This window comes from Sturnus vulgaris, chromosome Z (genome assembly GCF_052056855.1).
Source record: "Sturnus vulgaris isolate bStuVul1 chromosome Z, bStuVul1.hap1, whole genome shotgun sequence".
Lineage (NCBI taxonomy): Eukaryota > Metazoa > Chordata > Aves > Passeriformes > Sturnidae > Sturnus > Sturnus vulgaris.
This window is the reverse complement of record NC_142283.1, coordinates 30,426,474-30,449,426: the sequence shown is the minus strand read 5'-3', so window position 1 is coordinate 30,449,426 and position 22,953 is coordinate 30,426,474. Positions and strand designations below refer to the sequence as shown.

General features: G+C 38.1%; 3 protein-coding genes across 61 annotated transcripts in view; 2 read left to right on the top strand and 1 right to left on the bottom strand.

Moving 5' to 3' along the window:
- The window catches only part of PAM (peptidylglycine alpha-amidating monooxygenase), a 150,019-nt gene extending 145,712 nt beyond the window's left edge, over positions 1-4,307 (top strand). For 31 of the 39 annotated variants that reach the window (XM_088157302.1, XM_088157296.1, XM_088157282.1 and 28 more), the window contains 3 exons: positions 1,625-1,831; positions 2,869-2,925; positions 3,477-4,307. In XM_088157302.1, the coding sequence (XP_088013428.1) occupies positions 1,625-1,831; positions 2,869-2,925; positions 3,477-3,658 (446 nt within the window). In that variant the 3' untranslated portion in view covers positions 3,659-4,307. The remainder of the gene's footprint in view (positions 1-1,624; positions 1,832-2,868; positions 2,926-3,476) is intronic. The other 8 variants (XM_088157307.1, XM_088157288.1, XM_088157304.1 and 5 more) reach the window with 1 other exon arrangement.
- Positions 4,308-11,592: 7,285 nt separating this feature from the next.
- On the bottom strand, positions 11,593-22,870 carry GIN1 (gypsy retrotransposon integrase 1). Of its 4 annotated transcripts, none has more exons than XM_088157309.1 (9): positions 22,752-22,870; positions 19,904-19,948; positions 18,402-18,547; positions 17,366-17,559; positions 16,184-16,489; positions 15,221-15,349; positions 14,958-15,125; positions 14,216-14,504; positions 11,593-12,386 (listed from the first exon to the last, which is right to left on the bottom strand). In XM_088157309.1, the coding sequence occupies exons 3-9, from the start codon at positions 18,538-18,540 to the stop codon at positions 12,091-12,093; spliced, it is 1,521 nt and encodes a 506-aa protein (XP_088013435.1). In that variant the 5' UTR covers positions 18,541-18,547; positions 19,904-19,948; positions 22,752-22,870; the 3' UTR covers positions 11,593-12,090. The 4 variants fall into 4 exon arrangements, with proteins under 4 accessions (XP_088013435.1, XP_088013437.1, XP_088013434.1 ...); XM_088157311.1 differs by having other exon boundaries at positions 15,221-15,409; positions 17,440-17,559; positions 22,752-22,849; XM_088157308.1 differs by having other exon boundaries at positions 15,221-15,409; positions 22,752-22,841.
- PPIP5K2 (diphosphoinositol pentakisphosphate kinase 2) overlaps positions 22,813-22,953 on the top strand; it is a 50,729-nt gene continuing 50,588 nt past the window's right edge. For 16 of the 18 annotated variants that reach the window (XR_015799683.1, XM_088157260.1, XM_088157259.1 and 13 more), the window contains exon 1: positions 22,813-22,940. The gene's annotated coding sequence lies outside the window, so the exon portion shown is untranslated. The remainder of the gene's footprint in view (positions 22,941-22,953) is intronic. The other 2 variants (XM_088157262.1, XM_088157257.1) reach the window with 1 other exon arrangement.

The window sequence follows — 22,953 nt, the reverse complement described above, 5'->3', positions numbered from 1 at the left end:
ATACCAGTTAAGGTAGATGAAAAGTAATTTTAACCATTTGCATTCTATTATGTAGCTCATTTCCCTTTCAGAAAAACAGTACCACATTATGGTACTATTTATAAAGGCATTTAAAATATTCAAATGTTCTTAACTGCTTTTATTTGGTTAAATTCAGAGCTTATGTAGTTTGCTTTAGCCATGTGTATGCAGACAGAGAAAAGTCAAAAAAATCCCGACTGCCAATTTAAAGCATATAGAATAAAGTAGAGTAAGGAAGGCTAACATTATGAAACAATGAAATGCTTACTGCAGTCACTCTTATCCTTTTATCTCCATTGGTACATCAGCCTCCATGAAGCACTGAAAAGGGAAGTGTTGACATTACAGCATGCTGTGTATCTAGTGACATGTAAATGCATTTTGGCTTTCTTTAGGTGACACTTCTAATGTCATAGAGAAAAAAAGCAATAATAACACCAGGGTAAGAAAAAGGTTATAAGTAACAATGTCTACAACTGGTTAAACTAGATAGGCTGAAATTAACATCTTTCAGCTCCACTGGGAGAAGAGCCAATGGACTTTGTGCCATCTGCTTAATAAATGGAGAGGAGTTGCCTGCACTCTAACAGCCTCCTGGTGACAGACTGTTATTAGTGCTTGTACTGCTGTGACATGAGGGAAAATATTTGGAGAACTGTAACTTTGCCCAGAGGTGGAAAAGATGATGGAGGAAAATTTTCCTTAGCAGTAACTAATTCTTGAACAGACAGCATGTTTTCATTGTGTTGTTGTTATCCTTGTACTTGTGATAACAGTTATATTGTTATAACTCTATTAGTGTTGAGTATAAACTGAACCATTTGCTATTCCTTCAGAATAGAACATCATTTTAATTTGGATAAAGAATCAAAACCAAGTTGATTGAGAGTGTTTCTGATGCAGATGCTTGTTAAGACATGCTGTTCAGTCTGGCTTCAAAATATATAGCTAGACAGTTTTACTTACTAAAAGTTATCACAAAGCATGTGCAAGATCATAAAGGTTTTTCCCTGAAATAGTTTTTCTCCTTTTAGGTATATAGTTAACAATTTAGTCAGGAATGACTGGATGCAGTATTCAAAAGCTCTCCAGATGTGCAGAACTAAAATTCCTTCATGGAATGTAACAGTTCTGAAAATTTAACCCTTTGTTACAGTTTTATTAGAAAGATCTTTAAACTTTTCCTTTTTGTTTATGATAATATGAATATGGCTTTCTGTATTTCTTGTCGAAGTGTTTTTGTCAGAAGGAGATATTTTATTGATATTACACCAGACAGTTATTTTCAAAAATGGATAATTGGGGTAATTACCTATATTTTAAATAGTAGATATTTTTTAGGACAAAACTGTTTGACATATCTCCTCTCCTCATTTGAGAAAAGGAGAGGGAATCTTTGATAGTGAGTGGTATCAGTCAGACTTTTGCTTCCTTTTGTTTGGGATAACATCAGCAAAAGCCAAAAATGTCTCCATAATAGTATGTCTTTTGTTTCCTTGTTATAAACCACTTAAGGTATCCTAGCTTGTTGTTTCCTGTAACACCTTGTTCTGTGTTGCTTGCTGCATCTGGATTACATACAGAAATTGTTTTCCTTTTAAAGAATCAGAACCAATTGTTGAAGCCAGGTTGAAAAACAAGCCAAAATCGACAGACTCTCTAAAGAATATGGATAAACAACACTTGGTCCAACAGGCCAGCACCACTGGAGCTTCCTTTGTTCTTATTACAACTCTTCTTGTTATCCCTGTTGTTGTCCTGCTGGCAATTTTAGTATTTATTCGGTGGAGGAAGACAACTGTCTATGGAGGTAACTGTTAGTAACTGTTCTAGAGAACAGGATTTTATTATTCCAGTTCTAAATATCACTGAACACTGGGGGTGAGGATATGAAGAGAGCAGCTCCCTGTATCTTTTTCCTCCTCAGCAGTTGCAGTGGTGCTGCATGCAAACTAAGGCTCAGCGGGGACAAAGCACCTGCAGCCCTCTGAGCCTTTAATAGTGCATCTCAAGCTAGCACCTCTTCAGAACATGTATCAAAAATTTTAATTGGTGTCAAGGCAAAAACTGGTATCTCAGAAATGACTAGAATAAATTCATATTGTTTTGTCTAGAATTCAGAAATTTTAATACTGCAAGCATAGTTTGGATTTTTTAGTATGGGATCTTAGAATTGCTGAGAACAAAAGACTCCATGGATATTACAGAGATACGAGCAAAATGAAGCAGATACCATTACAAGAGATGATGTATTATTGCTCTCTCCTACCTAGTCAATTCTGTGAGTCAGATGTTTTCATAATGCACCTTAATTCATAACTCTGAAAGCTTCAATTGGTACTTAGAAATTATATAAATGGTTCTAAATTCGTATTGTATAATAACATTATTTTTCATAAATTGACAGACTGCGATAAGCATTTGATCACTAGACTCATTATTTTGTATCACGAAATTGTTTTATCAAGATACTTTCATCCAGAGAATAAAATGTACATGGCGTAGACAACACAGTTCTGTCACTGTTCAGGACCTACTGTGACAGAGTAGGCCATTCAGCCATCTAATAGGGCTGTGCAACTGAATTGGATGTATTTTATTTGAAGATTTCAGCATACAGATTCCTGACTCTGTATTCAAAAGTGTTAGCATACCAAATGTGCTACTAGCATAGTCTACTGCAATAGTACCATAAGTGGTTTCTTAGAGCTGGTGTTTGGTTTGTTAAATGTCTGTGATTTTTATCAGAAAATACAGGTACTTATTTGACCACAGAACATTGGAGCTTATTGCGTTATTACATTATTATTACATTAGCTTATTTTTTAAATGTACTTTATTTTTCAGCTGATGGAGAACACAAACCTGATTCTAGTTCACGCAGAATTTTAGGCAGACTTAGAGGTAAGTAGTCACTGAAGATGTTTCTAAATGCAGTAACTGGAGGCTTTTTTTCTCTATTCATGTTGAATAACAGATTTGATGGAACTTTCTCAGGGGAAGGTTTGGGGGCAAAGATCAGCAGTTTTTGAAAATATCTTTTACAACTTTTCTCTGTCGTTATCTGCCCACTAAAGAGGATGAGTCACTACCAGTGGGAGAACAGCAGCTATAATGAGTTACTGTGGATCTGGTGAATGAAATGAAGCACTTGAAACTAAGGGCATATGGGTAGGAACACCAGTAACTTGTGTAGAGTTAATGAAATAATGAATGCTAAAAATGCATAGTCTGAAACTTCTACTTAAAAGATTAATTTCCTTCTTCTTTCCTAATATATACACCTAGCTTTCATGGCTCATGTGCTGAATCTTTAAAAACTGGAATTTTAAGTATTTTAAGTATCTGGAAGGATACTTAAAATAATCACCAGTATACTGGTTAATTAGTAGATAGGTTTTTATTCGCCCCCTACAGTTAAAGCAAACATTATGAAAATCCTTTCCTTTCCATAGGGAAAGGCAGCAGTGGAATTAACCTTGGGAACTTCTTTGCAAATCACAAAGGCTACAGTCGAAAAGGGTTTGACCGGCTGAGCACTGAAGGAAGTGATCAAGAAAAAGATGAAGATGATGGCACTGATTCTGAGGAAGAGTGTTCAGCATCTCCACTGCCACCAGCACCTTCATCATCCTGAAATCAACCTTTGAGTTCTCCATTATACCGTTCAACCCAGTTCCTTTTCCCTTAAGCACGTTTAAGTATGGTTCCTTTTCCCTTAAGCACGTTTAAGATCTTGTATATTTAATTGTAAACTGTTCTAGTCTGTGTGGGGCTGTACACTGGTTCCTTTAATTTTTGTTTGATTTTAGTTATGTTTTTTAAGTGGAGGAGTGTATGGAAATTCCATATCAGTGCCGTTGGTTTTTATGTGAACATATTAATAAAGCAAAGTCTTCTAATTGCAGGATGATTTAAAGCAGTAGTATTTTATCATCAAATATGGGGATCTTGTAAATAAGTCTTACTATCTGCTTCATCAAAATATTTTTTCCATAATTATTCAGTTGCCAATTTCTGTTTGGTGCCTTTCCTCTTCAATGTCCTTAACCTGTTGCAGTGCAGAGAATATACAGTGCCACAAGAAAATGAAGCTGCTAAGTCTTCTATTTTTTTAAATCACTAACATGATATTGCATTGAAGGAAAGAAAAAAGTCTCTATTTAATTTTTTCTTCTTCCTAACTTGATGTGTTTCTGGAATGTCTTATTTTTAGATGGTATCACTGTTAGAACACTATTTTCAGAAGCTGAATGTAATTTGTGTAATAAAGTATTCGCAGAGCATTGGCTGTTGGAGTGTACTTTGCAATTTTTGCTTGCATTTTTTTGTATACAACTTTTGTAAAAATTACAGGGGGCACTTAATACAGTATAAATTTTAATGTGTTCTACCAGCAGAGAAAAAAAAAAAAGCTATTTTGTATGGGATTTGGAAAAAGATTTTGCTATGTCACAAGGTTTTTTGGGTTTTTTTTAAAGACTAATAATCTGCATACATGTGCAAAGTCAAGCTTAAACATCTAAAGAGGAATTTTGCTTGTATAATAAAACTTCAAAGTATTTCCTTAATAAAACACATGGTCACAGCTAAGAGAAAACCTGTGTCTCAAATTAAATATGCAAATTAGTCAGGGTAGATATCTAATACTACCTGATTTTCTTTTTTTCTCCACACTTCCTTTTTCATTCATTCAAAAGGAACCCTCAGTCCTGTAATGAACTCTCTCATTTAACGGCAGACTTATGGAAGTCCTGCTGGATAATTACCCTCTCTGTATGAGTCAACTAGAGTATGAATCGTTGTGTAACATCATTATGACTAATCAGTCTAGTTTGAGGATCAGAGCATAATTAATGTCCTTTTAAAACTGCTATTATGAGCAGAGAGTACATAGCTGTAATTGCTACAGGGTTTTATGAAACAGTTTTCATCATCATCATTGCAAGTGTTCTAATAGACTACTGCTGGCATTGAGGTTGGAAAATACGCTTTAAGCTCCTTGTGGTGGTTTTGCAAGGTTTATGGGGGAATAAGGGTAATGATAGTGGAGAAAAGGGAAGGTATCTTCCCCCAGCAAGATTTCATAAATCCTGTTTTTTTTGGGAAAAAAACCCAAAAAACCGAAACCAAAACCCCAAACTTAAAATGCATTAGAAGCTGGTTTCTTTTCTCACATAGAGCAAAACCTCCAGGATAGCCATCTGAAATGCAGGAATACAGGCATGGTTTCATGTCAAATGTATTTAGTGCATACTCTTGCTTCGTCTCCTGCAAATTTTTGTTTTCCTAAGGAAAACTGTGTTTCTTTCTCACTTCTGAAAGCAAGGCACTATTATTTTTGGCTGTGGCCTTGATCCTCATGTAGATGAATAAAAAGAAACCAGTCGGTTGGGAAGAATCTTCAGAAGCTGTCTGCAAAAATGCTAAGTCACTAGTTTAAAGGAAGTTTTCAGTGACAGCAGTTAAAGCTATGGTGGCACTGCTGTCACAGGTGGTGCATATGCCATCAGTTCTAAAAGATCACAGGGTTTTCTCAAAAGCAGTTAATAAGGGTGTATTTTTCTAACATTTGGCTAGCTCACCTTATGTCCTAGTGATGTTGGGTGTTTTCTGCTTCCATTTGCAGAGCTCAGTGGAAGTAATATGCAGCTTCCCTCTTTGTCCTTTCCTTTATTTGAGATGTATCTCCAACTCCAGATAATGCTTTTTTGAGAGGGAATCAGCCAAACAGTTTAATTGCAAGTACAGGTTAAAATTGATTAATTGAGCTTTAATTATAATCTCAGCTCTCTAGACTTCAGACAATGGTCTGTACAATAATCCTGGGTTGCCTAAAGAGAAGCAGGATGAAGAAGCAGATTCCGCTTTGCTCTGCTGAGACCTCACCTGCAGTGCTGCATCCAAAATAAGGTCCCCAAAATAAGAAGGATGTGGACCTGTTGGAGTGGGTCCAGAGGAGGCCACATCAGAGGGCTGAAATACCTCTCTTGGAGTTGGGGTTTTTCAGTCTGGACAAGAGAAGGCTCCCCAAAGACCTCATTTTGGCCTTTGAGTACTTAAAGTGGGTTTATAAGAAAGACAAACTTTTTGCCAAGGACTGTAGTGATAGGACAAGGGGGCAATCAATAGTTTTAAACTGAAAGAGGGAGATTTAGATTGGATATTAGAGAGAAATTCTTCATTCTGAGCGTGGTGAGGCACTGGCACAGATTGCCCAGAGAAGCTGTAGGTGCTTCATCCCTAGAAATGTTCAAGGCCAGGTAGGATGGGGCTCTGAGCAACCTGGTCCAGTGGAAAGTGTCCATGCCCATAGCAGAGGGGTTGGATCAGGTGATCTTTAAGGTCACTTTCAACCTAAGCCATGCTGTTATTTTTAATAACTGCATGGACAGGCAACCAACTACTTTCCAGTAGCAATCAAATTTCAGCACCTCAGGTGCTCTTCATGCTCTTTTATACAGAGCAATGGCAAAATTGGAATATCTGAACCTGCTTGAAGGTATTGAATGTTCTTTTATTTCTTATTAAAGCTGCATCTTATGAAGACAATGTACCAGAGACTTCATACTGCAATAGAAGAATTCATGTAAAAAGATACAAGCTTTCTGAATCACAGTTCTCATTTTAATAAGCCAGCAAACCATCTTCCATCCTAACAGGTTCTGTGTGCTAATACTATTTATTTTATTAAATGTTTAATTCTGGTTATTCAGTCTAAACTTTGGAGAGCATATTTAAATTAGTTTTCAGCAGTTGTTCCAGATAAGACCATGCTTTAATGAGCAACAGGTAATTGCACATTTTAAGATTTAAAAGACTTAGTACTACCTTCCATGTGATGTTGATCAATCTTCTCTTTAGCCTTTTTAAGAAGGAAGAATTTCGGCTCTTGCAGGGGCTGGATATTTTCATTAAAATTAGGCTGACCAAGTAGCTAAGCACCTTACAGTACTGAATTAAGCATCTCCCTGTTATAAGTAGTCTAACACATGGGAAGTCTTACAGAGTTGTGGGAAGGTGGCTGTGATCCACTGGCAAGTGGTACCTGCTAATTCTTGGCACCTATATGTGAACCTGCAGTGAGTGAGAGCAGACTGGGGCCACTGCAAGGTGCCAGGAGGAGGATGCACTGACCCACGTCACCTGAAGGTGTCCCAATTAACTGAAATTGCAATACAAATTAAGCAGCTGTTCTTGTCACCAAGTATCATTAGGTGTAAATTGATTCCTTAGGAAGCATCTTGATTATGTAGTTTTCTAATCAAACAGTTCACTGTAGACTTAGTGAGGATTTATACATCATTGTAAATTTCTTAAGCTTCTTCCTTGCCAAAACTAGATTTATGTAAATTTTACCAGAGTCTTTAGGTCAGTAATGGCTGTCATGCTACAATGGATTAGGATTAAGCTTGTGTCACGCTACAAAGAAGGGGCTTGGTGACTTTTAGCTTGCCTTTCAAACACACGTGGAAATTTGTTTGAAAGACTGTGTATGTATTAGCAGTAGAAGTTATGGAGAACATTGCTGAGCAATTCAAAAGCAACTTCATTATTTAATTACTTAATTGCACACTTTTAAGGACATACTTTAAAATTTTAAGGACTGTCATGATATAGTTCACAGTTTGTGTCGATTCATGTATTATACCAGTAAAAAAGCCCCCAAACAGAACCAAATATTTAAGTCAATTAAAAATAAGAAGTGAAATTAAGCCACTGTATTTTCTATGTAAAACAGATGATAGTGAACCCTACAATTTTAGCACCCTGATTTGTCTTTACTGGGTTTTTTTTAATTCTTAAATGTGAAAATATTTTTTCACAAAATTTGTTAGTAAAATTTACAGTGTAACTGTTCTTTAGGCTCTTTTCCAATAATGGGAAAAAAAGTAGATTCGTCTGTATAGCTAAGCATTACTGGCAGGAGAGGAGAGCTGACAGTGTAGAGGAGGATTTAAAATCTACAGTGATAGCTACTTATCTAAGCAAAACCTGCAAACTTCTTACTGTTTCTGGACATGCTGGCTAAAAAACCTGAAAGAACATTCAGCTGGTGTTGTTAGACATATTTTGGGGACATAGTGCATGAGAAATAGTTCCAGTCAATCTGGAGGCTGCACTAGATTTTTTCTTAATACTACAGGTCATGAAGGCACTTTATTTTACTATTTCTTTCTTTGTCTCCTTCCACTCATGTTTCTTATTAATGAGTTGCAGGTGAAGCATGACATCTTGTGAGCAAAACTTTTCCTGATTTCACTGTACAGCTTTCAGAAATATGCAGAGGGTGTATGGACAGTATTCTTCTAGGGCACTGTGCCAAAGCACTGGTTTAAAGATGCAGTGGAGTAATTTTTTTCTAGAAAGTAATCAGTGGTAACAGTTCAGCAAACTAGGGAAATTATTAATTACAGACTACATTTATTCTTCTGAGACATATGAGAAACCAAAATCTTCTATTCTTTTAAATTCGAATTGAAGAATTTTTTCAGGATGAAGATTAGGCAACTGCCATAAGAGGCTTAAGTTGGTGCTACTTATTATTTAGGGTTTCAGGGCAGAACCCTACCCTGGCCACTGCAATGCTCAGTGCTCTGAATACCCGGTCCCCTCTGTTTATTACTGCTCCATTCAGACATGACACATCCTAAAACGGTTGCTCAAGAGAAAATTACTTGCAGGAAAAACGACTGAATACCACAATTTTGTGATGTTTCCTCAGGTCACACACACTGTGCCACACATAAGGAAGTGAAGGCATAGCCTTATTCCAGGCCTGCGAGATCTTGCTCACGGCAACCAAGGTGTAACGAGTATCGAAAGGTGCCCAGTTCTTTGGGAGGTGTAAAGCTGTAGTGAAAGTTTACCACAGTTGGCAGCTGTGGTATAAAACCACCTAATGCACAAGTAGAGTATTTTTGTACTCTGGCTCACATGACAGGTCAGTCACGCAGCCTTCACACAATGAGGGTCATCTTGGTCTCGGAAATGTCTTCATGCTCCCGTAATTATGGACAATTCGATGTGAAAATTACTGAAATTTCTGCTGCGAATGTAGTTGCGGAAAGAAATCCTCGGAAGGGCAGGGTGGGCAGCAGTTTCTGCGAGCCCTGCGCTCCCGCAGGTCCTGGCTGCCACCGTGCGACCGACTCTCTTACACAAGTCCCGAACGTCTCCCTCTGCAGGCGAACGCATGAAAGCTAAGATTCTAAAAAACTGGTTTGCCAGTATGACACCATAACTACGCGCTCTGCTTTCCTTCCTGGTCTTTAATCTACGGGAGAGATGGATGATGTTTCTGACTAGGTAAAGACTCAGAATCAATCTGGTGGGGAAACACAGGTATTATTTACTGCATATCACTGAAACGCTGCACAAAACAGAACTCATTTTCTTAAGGGCTTTTCTGTAGGGTTTTTTCACTGTGTCTGGCAGCTTTGTGAAGAGTAATGAGTATTTTTTTGTAGCTTGTCTGGAATCTGATATGGTGTTACTCCTCACTCTGTACAGAAGGGGGAAGTGAGGCATAAGGAAATTAAAGGCATCAGCGGCCAAAAATAATCAACTAATTTTAGGTATTGAATTTGTGAAATCTGATTTATTCTCTTTTAACCCACTTACTCGGATATCACTTTACATATTCAAGGCACCAATTCTTGCTACCAGCTACAGCTCTGAATGCTCCAGCTTTGTTGATGAATTTTGAGATGCTTCTCAAGCACCCAAAAAAAGGGTTCACCCATGTGAGTAATGAGTTGTACATGAAAATACAGAATTACAGCAAGTTGTATCCAAGTGATCTGCTCATCACTGCACTAGCAATCTGTAGCAGGGCAGCATTCCCTGGCAGAGGGGTCATGCTGTATTTCTTACAACAGTTATTGTTTATTGGCACACCTGCTTCTGCTACCAGTGCAGCAAGGTTGCTGCAGATCCCTTCATCTACACACAAGCTGAAAGGAGAACTGACCAGAGAATGCATCTCTCAGGATTAACTGCTCCAGAATCAAATGTGTAAAAACTCAGTTTACTGTCTGGTTGCTTCTATCTGGAAGAGCTTTCCTCTTCAAATTAAAGCTTTTTCTGTACTGCTTTTCATTCAAAATTTCTACATAGTTTGGTTTCCAAGATATAAACAGCAGGCCAGCAGGTCTTCTAAAAGGTGCAGAAGAGTATAGTATCTGTTTCTTGAAGACACTGATAAATCTTGCTTCCTTGTGTCAGTTTTGGCCAAACACTGGGGTTTTTCCCAGTTTCCTGTGATGTTCTTCATGTCAAGAGCTTGAAAACCCTGTATTTTATTTCAATTAACATCCCCCATGCAGAGAAGGCTACATTTCAGTGCACTGGTAAGTCACTAATGCTTGCTTATTAATACAGTAGATCAAAATGACCAGGAAGCCCGAATGATCAACAATATGTTAAATGTACAGAGTATGTTAAATGTTTGTTTTCCCCATTACTATCTCACGGCAGCATTTTCTTTCTCTTTGGTGTAGCTCTAACAACTCCACAGCACCTGCATTACCCCGGGACTGCCCCAGAAAACAGCTCTGCTGTACTGTGCATAATTCAGGAACTGATCGCTTGGAGTAAGAAAAAAAAAGATGCTGGTTCTCTTTTGCAGCTACCAAAGCAGAAATTAGTCTTACAAACAATGCCTCACTCTCCAGTTTTATCCCTGATACTAATATTTTCTTCAAATGCATGATACATAAAAAAAATATTTATTCCATGTGTGCACACACACAATGTATTCAGAAAGACTCTTTCTGAAGTCTTGGTGGAGACATAGAATAGTTTGAGTATTAATTATTTTTCATTTGAAATTTAAGATAGGAGCCGAGCTGCATCCCATGATATCAAAGACATACTGTACTGTACATGTGAACTTCTGTAGGAGGTAGGTATTTAATCAGCCTTGACGACCACATCTAATTGCCTAAAATTAACTGAAAACTCCTAATAAGTAGTACTTTCCTCCACCTGTGTTACAAGACATTTGACATTCAGGAGCAGAAATAAGAGGGAACACACAAATTCAGAGCAAGATAAGCAAATCTTCCACAGCAGCATCCAGAATTTGCTGAATTGCTCAATTCATTTTTCTGCTATTTTCTTCATCTTCATGTCAACTCCCAAAAAAAAAAAAAAAACAACAAAAACAAACACAAAACCCAAAACAAAAACAAACATAAAAAACCTGACTTGCACTCCTCAGTTTTCCATATGAAAAAATTCCTGTGCTGCTGATTTTGAGAAGTGCTCTTCTCAGCAGAAAGTCTAGACCAGTAACAACTTACTCAAGGAAATCAGAGAACAGGTTAATACCAGTGCTTCACCTTTCACAGCCCACTGTCCATGGAGAATCTCCCAACTTGCACAGGCTCAGTGAAGAGAGCTGTGACTGTAACAGAGAACCATATCTCTGTGGAAAAAGCACAAATGAATATTAAAATGCTCTTAAGATTTTTTTCACATGCTTGAAATATTAAAACTGCCTACAGCAGCAGACTTTTGATGAGCAAGGAACAGCTGAAACCATCGTTTCATGCATAGAACACTACATTTGATTTTGCCAGTTTAATTTTTTTGTGAGATCTTATATGCATTACACTAGAAATTAAAAGTTTTAAATGTCAGAGGCTCCAGCTTCCCAGGAAGAATAGAAAACTGTTATATAATTAGAAAGTTAAATTCTCTGTAGTGGAGGGAGAAATTACGCCAACTTAGGTTTAATTAATCTCACAGTGTGCATTAGGAATGAGTCATCCAAGAGTTAAATGGAAAAGATCATTACAGTGATGCACTGTGTCCTGAGAGGATAACATTAAGGCATGGTCACATTGCCATTCTACCAACAAGATTTAAATACATGATCAGAATATGTCCTTTTACTAATGTTTTTTCTTAACACCCAGACAAATTAGATACCTGAAGCACTCTTAGCTCATAAAAGAGTAAAGTGGATTGGGAAGTTGGAGCAATTACTTTCGGTTTTTTTCTTTCCAGTTTGCCACAGTAATTCCAAACTCCTTGACAATGAAATGTGATAGAAGACTATGCTTAAGTATTCTCTGTCTTTATCTGAAGGGTCCAACAAGGTGAAGGCCATTGCTCAGGCTGTGCAGTGTTTGGTTCAAAGCAATGATCTTCTCTCTGCTCAGACTCATGTTTACCATCTGCTAATTCTTGGTCTTTGCAGGCTTCAGGTGGAATCTGTACAGCAGACATGATATCTCTTTTATAGGCATTTCTTTCCTCTTCAGCAACAGAGTCTGGTTGGCTTGAATTATTAGATCTTTCGGATAAGCCAATATAGTCATGGTCAAAAAATACTGCACCTTGTGGAATGTCATTGTCTGTAAAAGGAAAATAGCCATCAGTTCAGATCCCTGAAGCCATACTTAAAATGTTAGTGAGGTGCTAACTTACTTTTCAAAACAATTTCCAAAAGAGGACAAGAATGCTTGAGTGACAGCAGATTGATAATGTGAATTTCCCAATTTCACTGAGCATCAAATATTTGGTATCTCATTACATCCACAAAATATTCCTTGTGATGATCCACATTTAGAGCTTTTCTTAGCATCAATGACTAGCTTGATGTCAACCATAGTCACCTACTGAACTAACAGCTTGAATAAATGGACATGTAGATTCTTTCATTTTGTGCATGCACATGAATAAATGTGGTTTCTTCATGCTCTCACTGGGAAATCTTAATACAACACATAACAAGCTTTCTTAAACCATAAAAAGTTTAAAAAGCAAGTAAAGTAGGTAAGAAAAAAAACCAAATAAGAAACCCAAACAAACAAAAAAACCAAAAAACAACAACAAGAAAAAAATCTATTCCAGCCAAGACCAAGACAGCCACTTCCTGAAAAAGGGAATTCTGCATTATGCACTATTATTATGCACTGCTTCTATAGTATTCAGCGGTAAATGTATTAGGCTCTAATACTACAAAGACAACTTTTGGTAAATTGTGTGACAGTATAAAAAGCTGAAAGTAGTTGAAAGTAGTAATTGTAATAGCTGTTCATTATCTACATGCTTGATATGTGTGTGACTTCCTTCTTATGCATCAGCAATTTAATGAAGAACTGGAAGGCATAGAGTGATCATCCAAAAAAAGTAGCAGCCTCGTGACATAACATGAAATCAGTATCTTAGCTACAAAATCCATAACTGATGACTGACATAAATATTCCAGCTTGTTACATGAAAGTCCAGAATTGGTTTCAGCTTTGCAAATCTCTCAGATTTAAGCAGTGATAGAAAAAATTACCATCTCAATGTAATTTACATACATACAAGAACCAAAGCTTGACCACATGTGCCAATAGGGTGGGAATTGTTCTGCTCTTCAAGAACTCTGAAGCAAAAAGCAGCTTGTTCTGTGACAGAAGTCTTCTGTACACCAAGTATTTAATTGTTTTAAAAATGCTCTGGTGACTCAAAGACAGCATGAGCAGAAAAGAAGCAGCTGTCACTGTTTGATTTGTGAAATGGCATGCTGCATATGTAAGATCAAGAGCAGAAGTTGGTTACGCAAATCTTTGGAAATTTCTAGCCATCCTACCACAGAGCATGACAATTTTATTTCATCTGGTAAGGGAAACACTGATTTATTTAACAGGACAATTTAAAATAAACTACTCCAAAATCAGTTCTCTGATATAGTTTACCTGTTTTAAGGCTTTAGAAGACACTCTAAGGTTGTAGAACAGGAAACATTTCAATTGCCCAAGCAAAATGAATGTGAATCCTGCCTTTACCAAAACAGAAAAAAAACCAGAAAATGCTCCTTGAACCTGCTTATACTTCTATCATGTTCTTATAATTCTATCAGCCAGCACAAATAGAACCAAGCCAGTTATTTGAAGCAACTTTAATAGAGGCTATTTTTAAAAAGACTTTGAACATTATTCATGAGCTCTGTTCCATGCTGTGCATAGTTTGACGTCACTCACACTCACTATTCTCCTTACTGAAAAGTACAGCTATTACATTATTATGTGTGCTAATATAACTCCCACTGGTGAGTGAATGATGCTTGTTTCATTCTAATAAAGTAACACCACAACAGAGAAGTTTTTAAAAAAAAATTAAAAAAACAAACAAAAAAAAAACCCCAGCTTTTTTAACATATATAAAAATACAAACTTAAAAAAATTATATACACCTTTTTCACTGGACCCTCTTATATATGGCTTGAGGTGAGACATCTTGATGGGTCTTTTGAGCCTGGATCCTGTGGAATCTCTTAATATTGCACAACCATTTTCTGTGATGTAATCTATGATACAAGGACCAATCCATTCCGACTGGAAACGACCATCTTTCCACCAGTTTTTTCTTTGCCTGAGGACTTCATGGCCAACTTTAAGTTGAAGGGTATTTAGTTGTTTTGATTTCGTTTTGACTGTGATTTTGGTTCTGATTTTTTGTTCATCTGAAGTTTTTTTATCTGCCTGTGGAAAGATACGTGTAAATTACTTTGTTTTTTTTCCCCAAAAGTAACCATGCAATTTTGTACCATTGGTTAACAGTGCTTAAGCATGACATTGAGTGGTTTTGGATGTGTGTAGTTCGTAATTATGTGGGACTGACAGGCGATGAAGTAATTGCTTTTATCTTTATAAATCACCAGTCCATAGGCAATAGTTTTCAACTTCTCTGTTCTGCCTCTAAGCCAGACACAGTAAACTTCTGACAATAGGTCTCTTTTAAGGTTACTCCCTCCAAATACATATCATGTGTTACACTGAAATTAAGGGATCACAAGGGAAGGAAAAAGTACTAAAAACCACTACTCAAACCCCCACATTATTTTAAAAGGTTAATTAGTTATAATTTATGCCTCAGACCTTTTCAACTTTATCTTCAATCTTCTTACTAGTACAATTCAAATACTTAACATTTACCTGGCAATCTGAGATTTTCTCTTCTTCCAGTGCTTGACTGAGTTTTTTAGTTGCTTCAAATATTTTAGCAAAACTACTGTATTCTCCTTCCACACATATATTCATGGGTTCAAGAACACGTGGGTTACGGTTGAACATTTGGAAATATGGCGTGTTTTGATCTGGCTCCTATTTATATGGGGACCAAAAGCAAGCAAATTTAGCATAAAAGTTTGTAGACATTTTGTAGGACTTCAGTCAAAAGACGAAGGATCTTCACATACCAAATTTGTTAGATTGAAAGCATAGGCTATAGCAGACAAATGTTCATCCCAATCATTTGGATGGTCTATGCAATACTTGTCAAGGAAAGTTTTGATTGTCTTGCACATTCTTTCATTTACATCATCTGTCTGAGGATAAGACAATACAATTTGTTTCATTCCAAACAGTGAAAACAGTTCTTCATTTATCTTCAAAAGAAGAAGAACACAAATAGTAAACATTTCCCCTGTTCTGCATCCCATTACAAGTAAAAAAACCTCCTTAAAAAGTTTATTAAAAAGCTTTCCACCCCTTTTGTTGATATGATGGGGACTGGGGAAAATCTTGCATACATATTGGCACAAAGCACACCAGGACTGTGAATGAGAGCTAAAGCCGTAAGTAGGGCTTAGGAGTGAGTGATTAATGGCTCCTAATCGTATTTTTGCCACTTGGTCTGTCATCACCTCTATATCACAGTCTGATGACTTCATCATCTCTGAGAGGAACGAAGTGTGATACGTCCTTCATAATCACTATAAACCTATGTCAAAAATACCCTTAGCTATTGCTATACTATACTTAGCAATATAATATAATTTATAATACATATTATAATATATAATATAATACTTAGCTATTGTTATATGCGCCATATGGATGAATAACTCCAGTGTGCAAATTTATGCCAGTTCAAGTGAGTGACAAAACCTGCATTATGCCTGCCAGGAAATAATTTCACTTTGTGAAATTGTGAATAAAGCCCTGGGAAGCATTGTGTAGCATTACAATTACAAAAAATGTCAAACCAATTACTTGTATGTGCAAACTTCTTTACTTTTTCAATGAAAGAAAAAAAGACTAAAGTCTTTCTCAAAAACAATCTAAAATTCAAATCTAATACAAGGGAAAATGTTGTAGAGTTTTTTTGAGGGATAAAACAACAACCAAAAAAGAGAGTAACCAGCCATGTAAATAATTACCTGATAAACAAACTCCTTCCCTTGATCAATAGGCATCTTTTGAGGTGGCCCATATAAGAAAAACACATTTATGATTGCTTTAGCAATTTCAGCTGCTGAAGTGTCATGCAGTGGTAAGATAACAGTCCATCTTGTAAACAAATCTGTCATAATTATGATGTATTTGTGACTTCTGATGGTAACATTGAAAGGTCCCATTAGCTCTATAGTGACTGCTGTCCATGGGTCCTCCGCTTTGAGAGGGTGTATTTTGGGCACTCTGGTGGCTGTGTTCTTTGCTACCTGGCAATGCTGGCAAGCATACACCTAAGGAAGACATGAGGGAGAAAGTTATCAATAAAAAGTGATGGTGAGGTAACGACAACCATCAGAATCATAGACCTCCACTATTTCTCTGTAAATCAGATTAGACCAAGCAATGCAAAACAAATTTGTCACCTTTCATACGATTTTTTTACCCTTAGATTTTTCAGGAGCAGCATAAAACCAGAATAAAAAAATACTGAAGGCCAGGAGAGGGACATGTAAAAGAACTCATAGATGAATTCTCTCCGTTCTGAAACCACTGTGCTCTTTCAAGTTCACAGTACAAATTTTAAAATTCATTACTATCTGTAAATAATTAAGGAAAGGTAATGCAGCAAGCCAATAGCAACAATAATTTGGCCTTAAAAGGCATTTACATACAGTTTCTTGAAGGATCAAATTCTGCTAGGATTTCCTGCCCCTGTATCTTTGGGTGAAGGAGAAGGAACTTTCCCAAACTTTGATGTGCTTAACTATTTTCTGAACACACCTAATCATAAAGCAGAGACACCATTTTCATACTCTTATCTGCCAGCAGCTACTCTGGTCACACATCCTTCTGATGGCACATTGCATCCTAACAAAAATATGTCAGAGTCCTTGCACAAAAAATCTCTCTCAGGGGCCAAACCAAAAGAGATTATGGCTCCCCACCACACCATAGTGGTGCACAAGCCAGTAGTAAAAGAGTAAAAAGTAGTTGTAAAAGAGTAAACAGAAACACTATCCATTGCCAAGATGACCAGTTGTAGTGTGATTGCAAGCTCACATGTCCTCTTCACGAAACAGCCCAGTTACTTGCTGTACCAAAGTTCATAGGATTACCAAACATTTGTAGTAAACTACATAAAGTATCCTATAGCTACGAAGCCATACCCACTGCTTGACATCATTTGTTACAGAGGTCCAGTAGTAATTAGACTCCACTAAAGTCAGTGTCCTTGATATACCGTGATGAGTGCCAGCAGCATTTTTGTGGCATTTCTCGAGGACCTTTTTCTTCTCTTCATCTGAAACAATTACCAGGCGCATTTGCTTTCTGTCTTTTCCAACATAGAACAACTTGTTTTCTGAAAGAAGTATCAGCAAATTGTAAGCAAGTGCTTTGTCTTCTGTTTAGTTTACTAAATTATTAAGCATGATTCAGAATAGAATTTATTACAATAAGTTCACTTTGTTGTAAACATAGCTTTTTATTTACAAACATTTCAATTAATGTCTCCAAAGAGACATTAGTTACAAGGGCAAGTTAGAATGCAGACAGCATTCCCACAGGAAGTCTGACTGAAACACAAACTAACACTGGGGTTGGAAAGGGGAGGTAGGAGTGCTGAAACTGTTGTTTGTGAAGCTGTTGGGTGCCTGCCAGCAACCTGACACTGATAGCCAAAGATTTTACTCCTCCCTGCCTTCTCTCTACACAACATTGGCTGTTTTGATGGGATTGAGACAGCACAGCAGACCACAAAGGCTCATGTATCTCCCAGGGTTGCAATTAAGACAGGAAGGGCCGGGAAGCTCTCAGGTGACTGATGGCAAAGTTGTCCTTGCACTTCTGCCCAGCCATCCCCCAGACTGGATGGAGCATTCCTTGTCATTAGCTGCAGATCTATCTCCCTTTCTGTAAGCCGCTCAATTATGGATTGCAGTGACTACATATTTCTATAGCATATAAAACAAGGCTTGGCTTTTGTATAGATAAATAAACCTGTCTTGGACTAAAGCAGTTTGAGCTTCCATTTCTACAAACATCTTATTATATATTAACCAAGGATTTGCAGAGCATTTGTCTCATAGAGAATGTTTATTAAAATCCCAAAACGCTGCAGAGGAAATTCTCACTTTTTTTTTTCATATAACCAAATCTTTACTTAATATCTATTTTTAGCATAATTTGAGAGAAAAGTTTTACCCTCGAAAACAAATTTTTTGGCAGCTCTCCTGATTCCACTTCTTTCACTTGATAATGTTGTGGGATGATATTCCCCTGTTCGCTTGTAGTATGCAATCTGCTTCAGGTGGAGCCCACCATTTTTTCCACTACGAACCATTGCCAATCTGAACAAAATGCACAGAATTTATTAGATAAATTGTCAGAGAAGCACATCTTCAAGTTTTTACTGATTTCTTTGTAGCTCTGAGGCATCCTGGTTATGTAGCCTCTAGGAAGATGTTACACAACCCATTATACACATCCACCACCAACTTTAGCAACAAGGAACACTGCTTGAAACACTAATTTTGTTCCAAGGAGAGCTGGTTTTGTCAATCTATACTTTAAAATTTCCAGACAATAGAGACTTCTACTACACTCATTGGACAGGGAAAGGAAATGGTATCAAAGAGAAAAAAATTGTTCTTCTCATTCTTGGGTACCTCTCAAATTCAGTTGTGCTGGAGATTGTCCAAAGATCCACCTTGGTTGAGAAAAATCTACATAGACAAATGGGAAAAAACCCAAGTTCCCATAGAGAAACCAATAGCATGGTGTTTTTTCACTAATTAATCATACAATTAGATTTTGAAATTCCAAATCAGACTCTGCATGCAAGGTAAAAATTCCTTCATTGACGGATATCAGGGCTGACTTCCCTGATAACATTAATAAGCAATAATGTCATTAGTACAATGACATGATTTGGTTTAGCAAGAATAGCATAAAAATAATTATGTAATAATGAAAATTTAAATAGTCACAGGCAGGATTATTGATGCAGCCTCTCCATTACTTGAGTGGTTTGGTTTTTTTCCAAATCTGTTCCAGCAGCATAGACAAACAGCAGTTTAGTCCTGCTCTCGTCAATGTCTACAAGAACAGGATCGAGTTTGGGGTCGGCCATATCATAATTTTATAGTGAATGCTGGTTATCCATATCATTAAGTAAATTTCTTCCTTATCCTGCCACTGTTCCAGTGCCAGACTGTGACAATACACAGACTGCTAAAAAGAGTAATTAGCTTGTCTGCCATATGTGCTAAGTGGCTTATAATTCCAGGGAAGTAACAGTATTTAGGCACTCTGGAATGCATATGTGGTGGTCACTATGTGGTGATGCTATTCAAACCAGAATGTGTAAGACAAGATGCCTATTTTTCAATTTATAGATTCTCACCTACCTTTACTATGCTGGTAGTGGGAAGGAGATAGAGCTCTTAAGAGTGATTATGCCTACTTTCATTTCATCCTTTCCTCCCAGATAATAAAATGTTATATGCTATTTTTGGAGCCCGCACCCTGTGCTAAGCACTGCTGTTAGCAATGGCAAATGCATGACAGGAACTTCCCACTCAAAAAGTGACAAGACTTTTGCCTCGTTGAATAATTCATTTCATACAACCTGGTTGAGCTGGTTTTCAAAACAAGTCAAGTCTCTTGTCATATAGCCTTAAAGTTTTAAAGTAAAATTTTCATACCTGAGAGAACTAACACAGATGCACTTTCCAACACCACTGTCTCACCTGTGAAGAAAGAAGGTGTTTCAAAACAGGGAAGAAGAGGAGCCAGAACACAGGACTGTTCTGACACAGCAGTTTCCTGTAACTTTATATCTGACAGCACATGCTAAACCAACCCACTGAGCTGGTAACTTGGATAACTAACAGCAAAAAAGGAGGTGAGGCTACCATGAAGTAAATTAGTGTCTCTGTTGTTTAAAAGAAGTCAATTAACTAGTATTTCTGACAGTAAAAGAGCATTGGTGAAGGGCAATTAAAATATCCCATCTGCCAGGGGCACACACTCAAGTTTTACTCAGGGGTTTTCTCCACACCAGTCCTGCACTTAAGTTACCTGAAGTCAAAACTAGCCCAATATGACCTCTCACTTAACCACAAGACTGTTTCGGCTTGACGCAGACTTTCACATATGGGAAGAAAACATCTTACAGAACAATCTTTATTCTTCCAGTACTTTTTAAACTTGCCTGAAAAAGCAAATATTCTCCATGGAGCCCAAAACTGTCCATTTAAATAAAATGAAGTTGCACAGCAACAAGATATCTCTAAGTAGGACAACAGCATACACTTAAACTAAGCAGACATGCTATCCTACAATGGCAGTTTCTGTTAAAAGTGTTTTGAAGAACTTAAGAGGGCCAATTAAGAAAGAATTCACTATGTAGCACCTGCATACAATAATTTAGTAGGATCCTGATCCAGCAAACTGTTACGTTCTTAAGTCTGCTGGACTGCTGCCTATTATGAGCTTTCTTCCTGGATATTTAGTTTCTTGTCTCCTTACTAATTTTCCCCCACAACCTAATTTACTTAGTTTGGCCTACTCCTAAAAAAATGTCAAACAAAACAGCGCTGTAAAGAACAATTTATAAAATCTTCTGGTTTTCTTGTTTATTCAGATAATTTATATGCTATGTCTCTCAATACTCATAATGCATCTGGTAGTCTAAAAATCGAAGATATAAAATCAGCTATCCATTTTTTAGTACCTTTGAAGCTGAAAAATGATACACTAGAAAGTATTTTAGCAAACAGAATAAAAGTTCCACATAACCAGAGGCCTTTCAGCAGTACTGGCTTAGCCAAAACAGTCACACCTGATAACACTCAAGTATTTCATTCTTTAATGCCCATTTTCTCCTACACACAAATACAATCCTAACTGCAAAACTATTTAGTCCAGCTTTTGACCAATTCCCCTACCTGTGACTGCTGTTTCTACAAGAAACAGGAATTGGCTGTTGGGCCAGACTTTAAAGATCATCAGCTTCCAAACTGCTGCCATGGTGAAGGACACGTTTCACTAGACGAGGTTCCTCAGAGCCCAACCTACTTGGGCTCGAACTCTTCCAGGAATGGGACAGACACAGCTTTTCTGGGCAACCTGTTCCAGTGCCTCACCATCCTCTAAGTAAAGATTTTTTAAAATACCTGATCTCAACATGCTCTCTTTCTTTGAATCTATTCCCCCTTGTCCAATCAGTATATGTTCATGTAAGAAGTCCCCCTCCAGCTCCCTTATAAGCTGTCTCCCAATACACAGCTTCAAAACACCGTTTTCCTAACCCAGGTGCTTCCAAAAAAAGTATAAATCAGACTGACAGACTCGCCTACATTCCTCCCTGGTTTTGCAAGCGTGACAGAGGGTTGGGGTGGGCGCCTATGAGGCCGAGTGGGTAAGCACGCTGTGATAAATGTGATTCGTGCTAATTAAGTTGTAACTATATTAACAAAATTTTATTTAGATCAATAGAAAACAATTGTTACAGAGTGAGGGGGGAGATGAGCGAGACAGGACAAAGGACATCTTCCAGATGTTGGGAGTCGAAGAAGGAGGTTAGAAGAAAGTCAAATAAGAATAGTAGAAGGACGTAGGTCTGATAAGCAGCATCTAGAAATACAGCTTCAACCTTGAAATGGGCAAAAATGGAATGATTCCAAGCATGGGACTTAATTAGAGTCATGTTATGGAAAACATCTGCTCAGTCACACAGGGCGCCTGCGCTACCTGCGGGTCACACCTCGGTCACTGATGAAGATGATGAGCCTTCATCGGAAATAAGACCCTCAAAAGGATGAGAGACCCCCTAACCCATTAGTAGAGCATGCGCCGTGCAGTATAGTTACGTAGATTTTAGGAATAGAAACTAGGAGGAGCTTTCTAGAAACTTCTGTAACCTACAGTATATAAGTGGGATTGTTAGCCTGGATGTTTTGGTACGTGAGGAATGGGAGCCACTCCCCGTATCCCCGGTCGGAGGGGGGCCCCTCCCCGGTCGGTTTTGCTTATGCTTTATACGAACCTCAATTACACTAAATTACTTACTGCCAAATGTTGTATATTCTTAAATATATGCACTTTGATTGTTTCATCTCCAATACTTTAATTGTCATCTCCAATACTTTGATTGTATTCATTTTGTTACTATTAAAAACTTACTATTAAATTTAATCTTGTTGCTTGATAAATTGGAAAAAATAGAACATCATTCATAACAACGCTAAGTCGTGTCTTGACGCCCACGGTAGCGTCAGCCGCCATCCAGAACTCTCACCAGAGATTCCTCTCGGGAGGGCGCCTCGGCATCCTCCCTCCCGCCCACAGCACTACACACCCCAGCGTGCATCGCAGCCGCGCATGGCATGCCGGGAGCGGCGGCCGCGAGTGACCGTCTCCCTGGGCCTCGCACCCCGCGCATGCACGAAGCAACGCCAACGCGACTTTTTTGCTTCCCGCGACCGCCTCCCGCGCCCTCTCGGCCCGGCGGGCACAGCCAGGAACATCCGCTGTGCCGCGGGCACGCACCTGCTCCGGCAGAGATACTGGCAAAGCCCGTCGCGGGGGCCACAGTTTCCTGGCCAGAGCAACCACAGTGACAGCTCCGGCGGCGCCCCGAGATTTTTGCGGCGCCCCCCGGAAGTGTCAGGAGGGAGCGGAGGGGGCGGGGCAGCGGCGACACCGCCTCCTCGGGGTCTGCGGGACCGCCGCGGGCAGGTGAGGCGGCCCC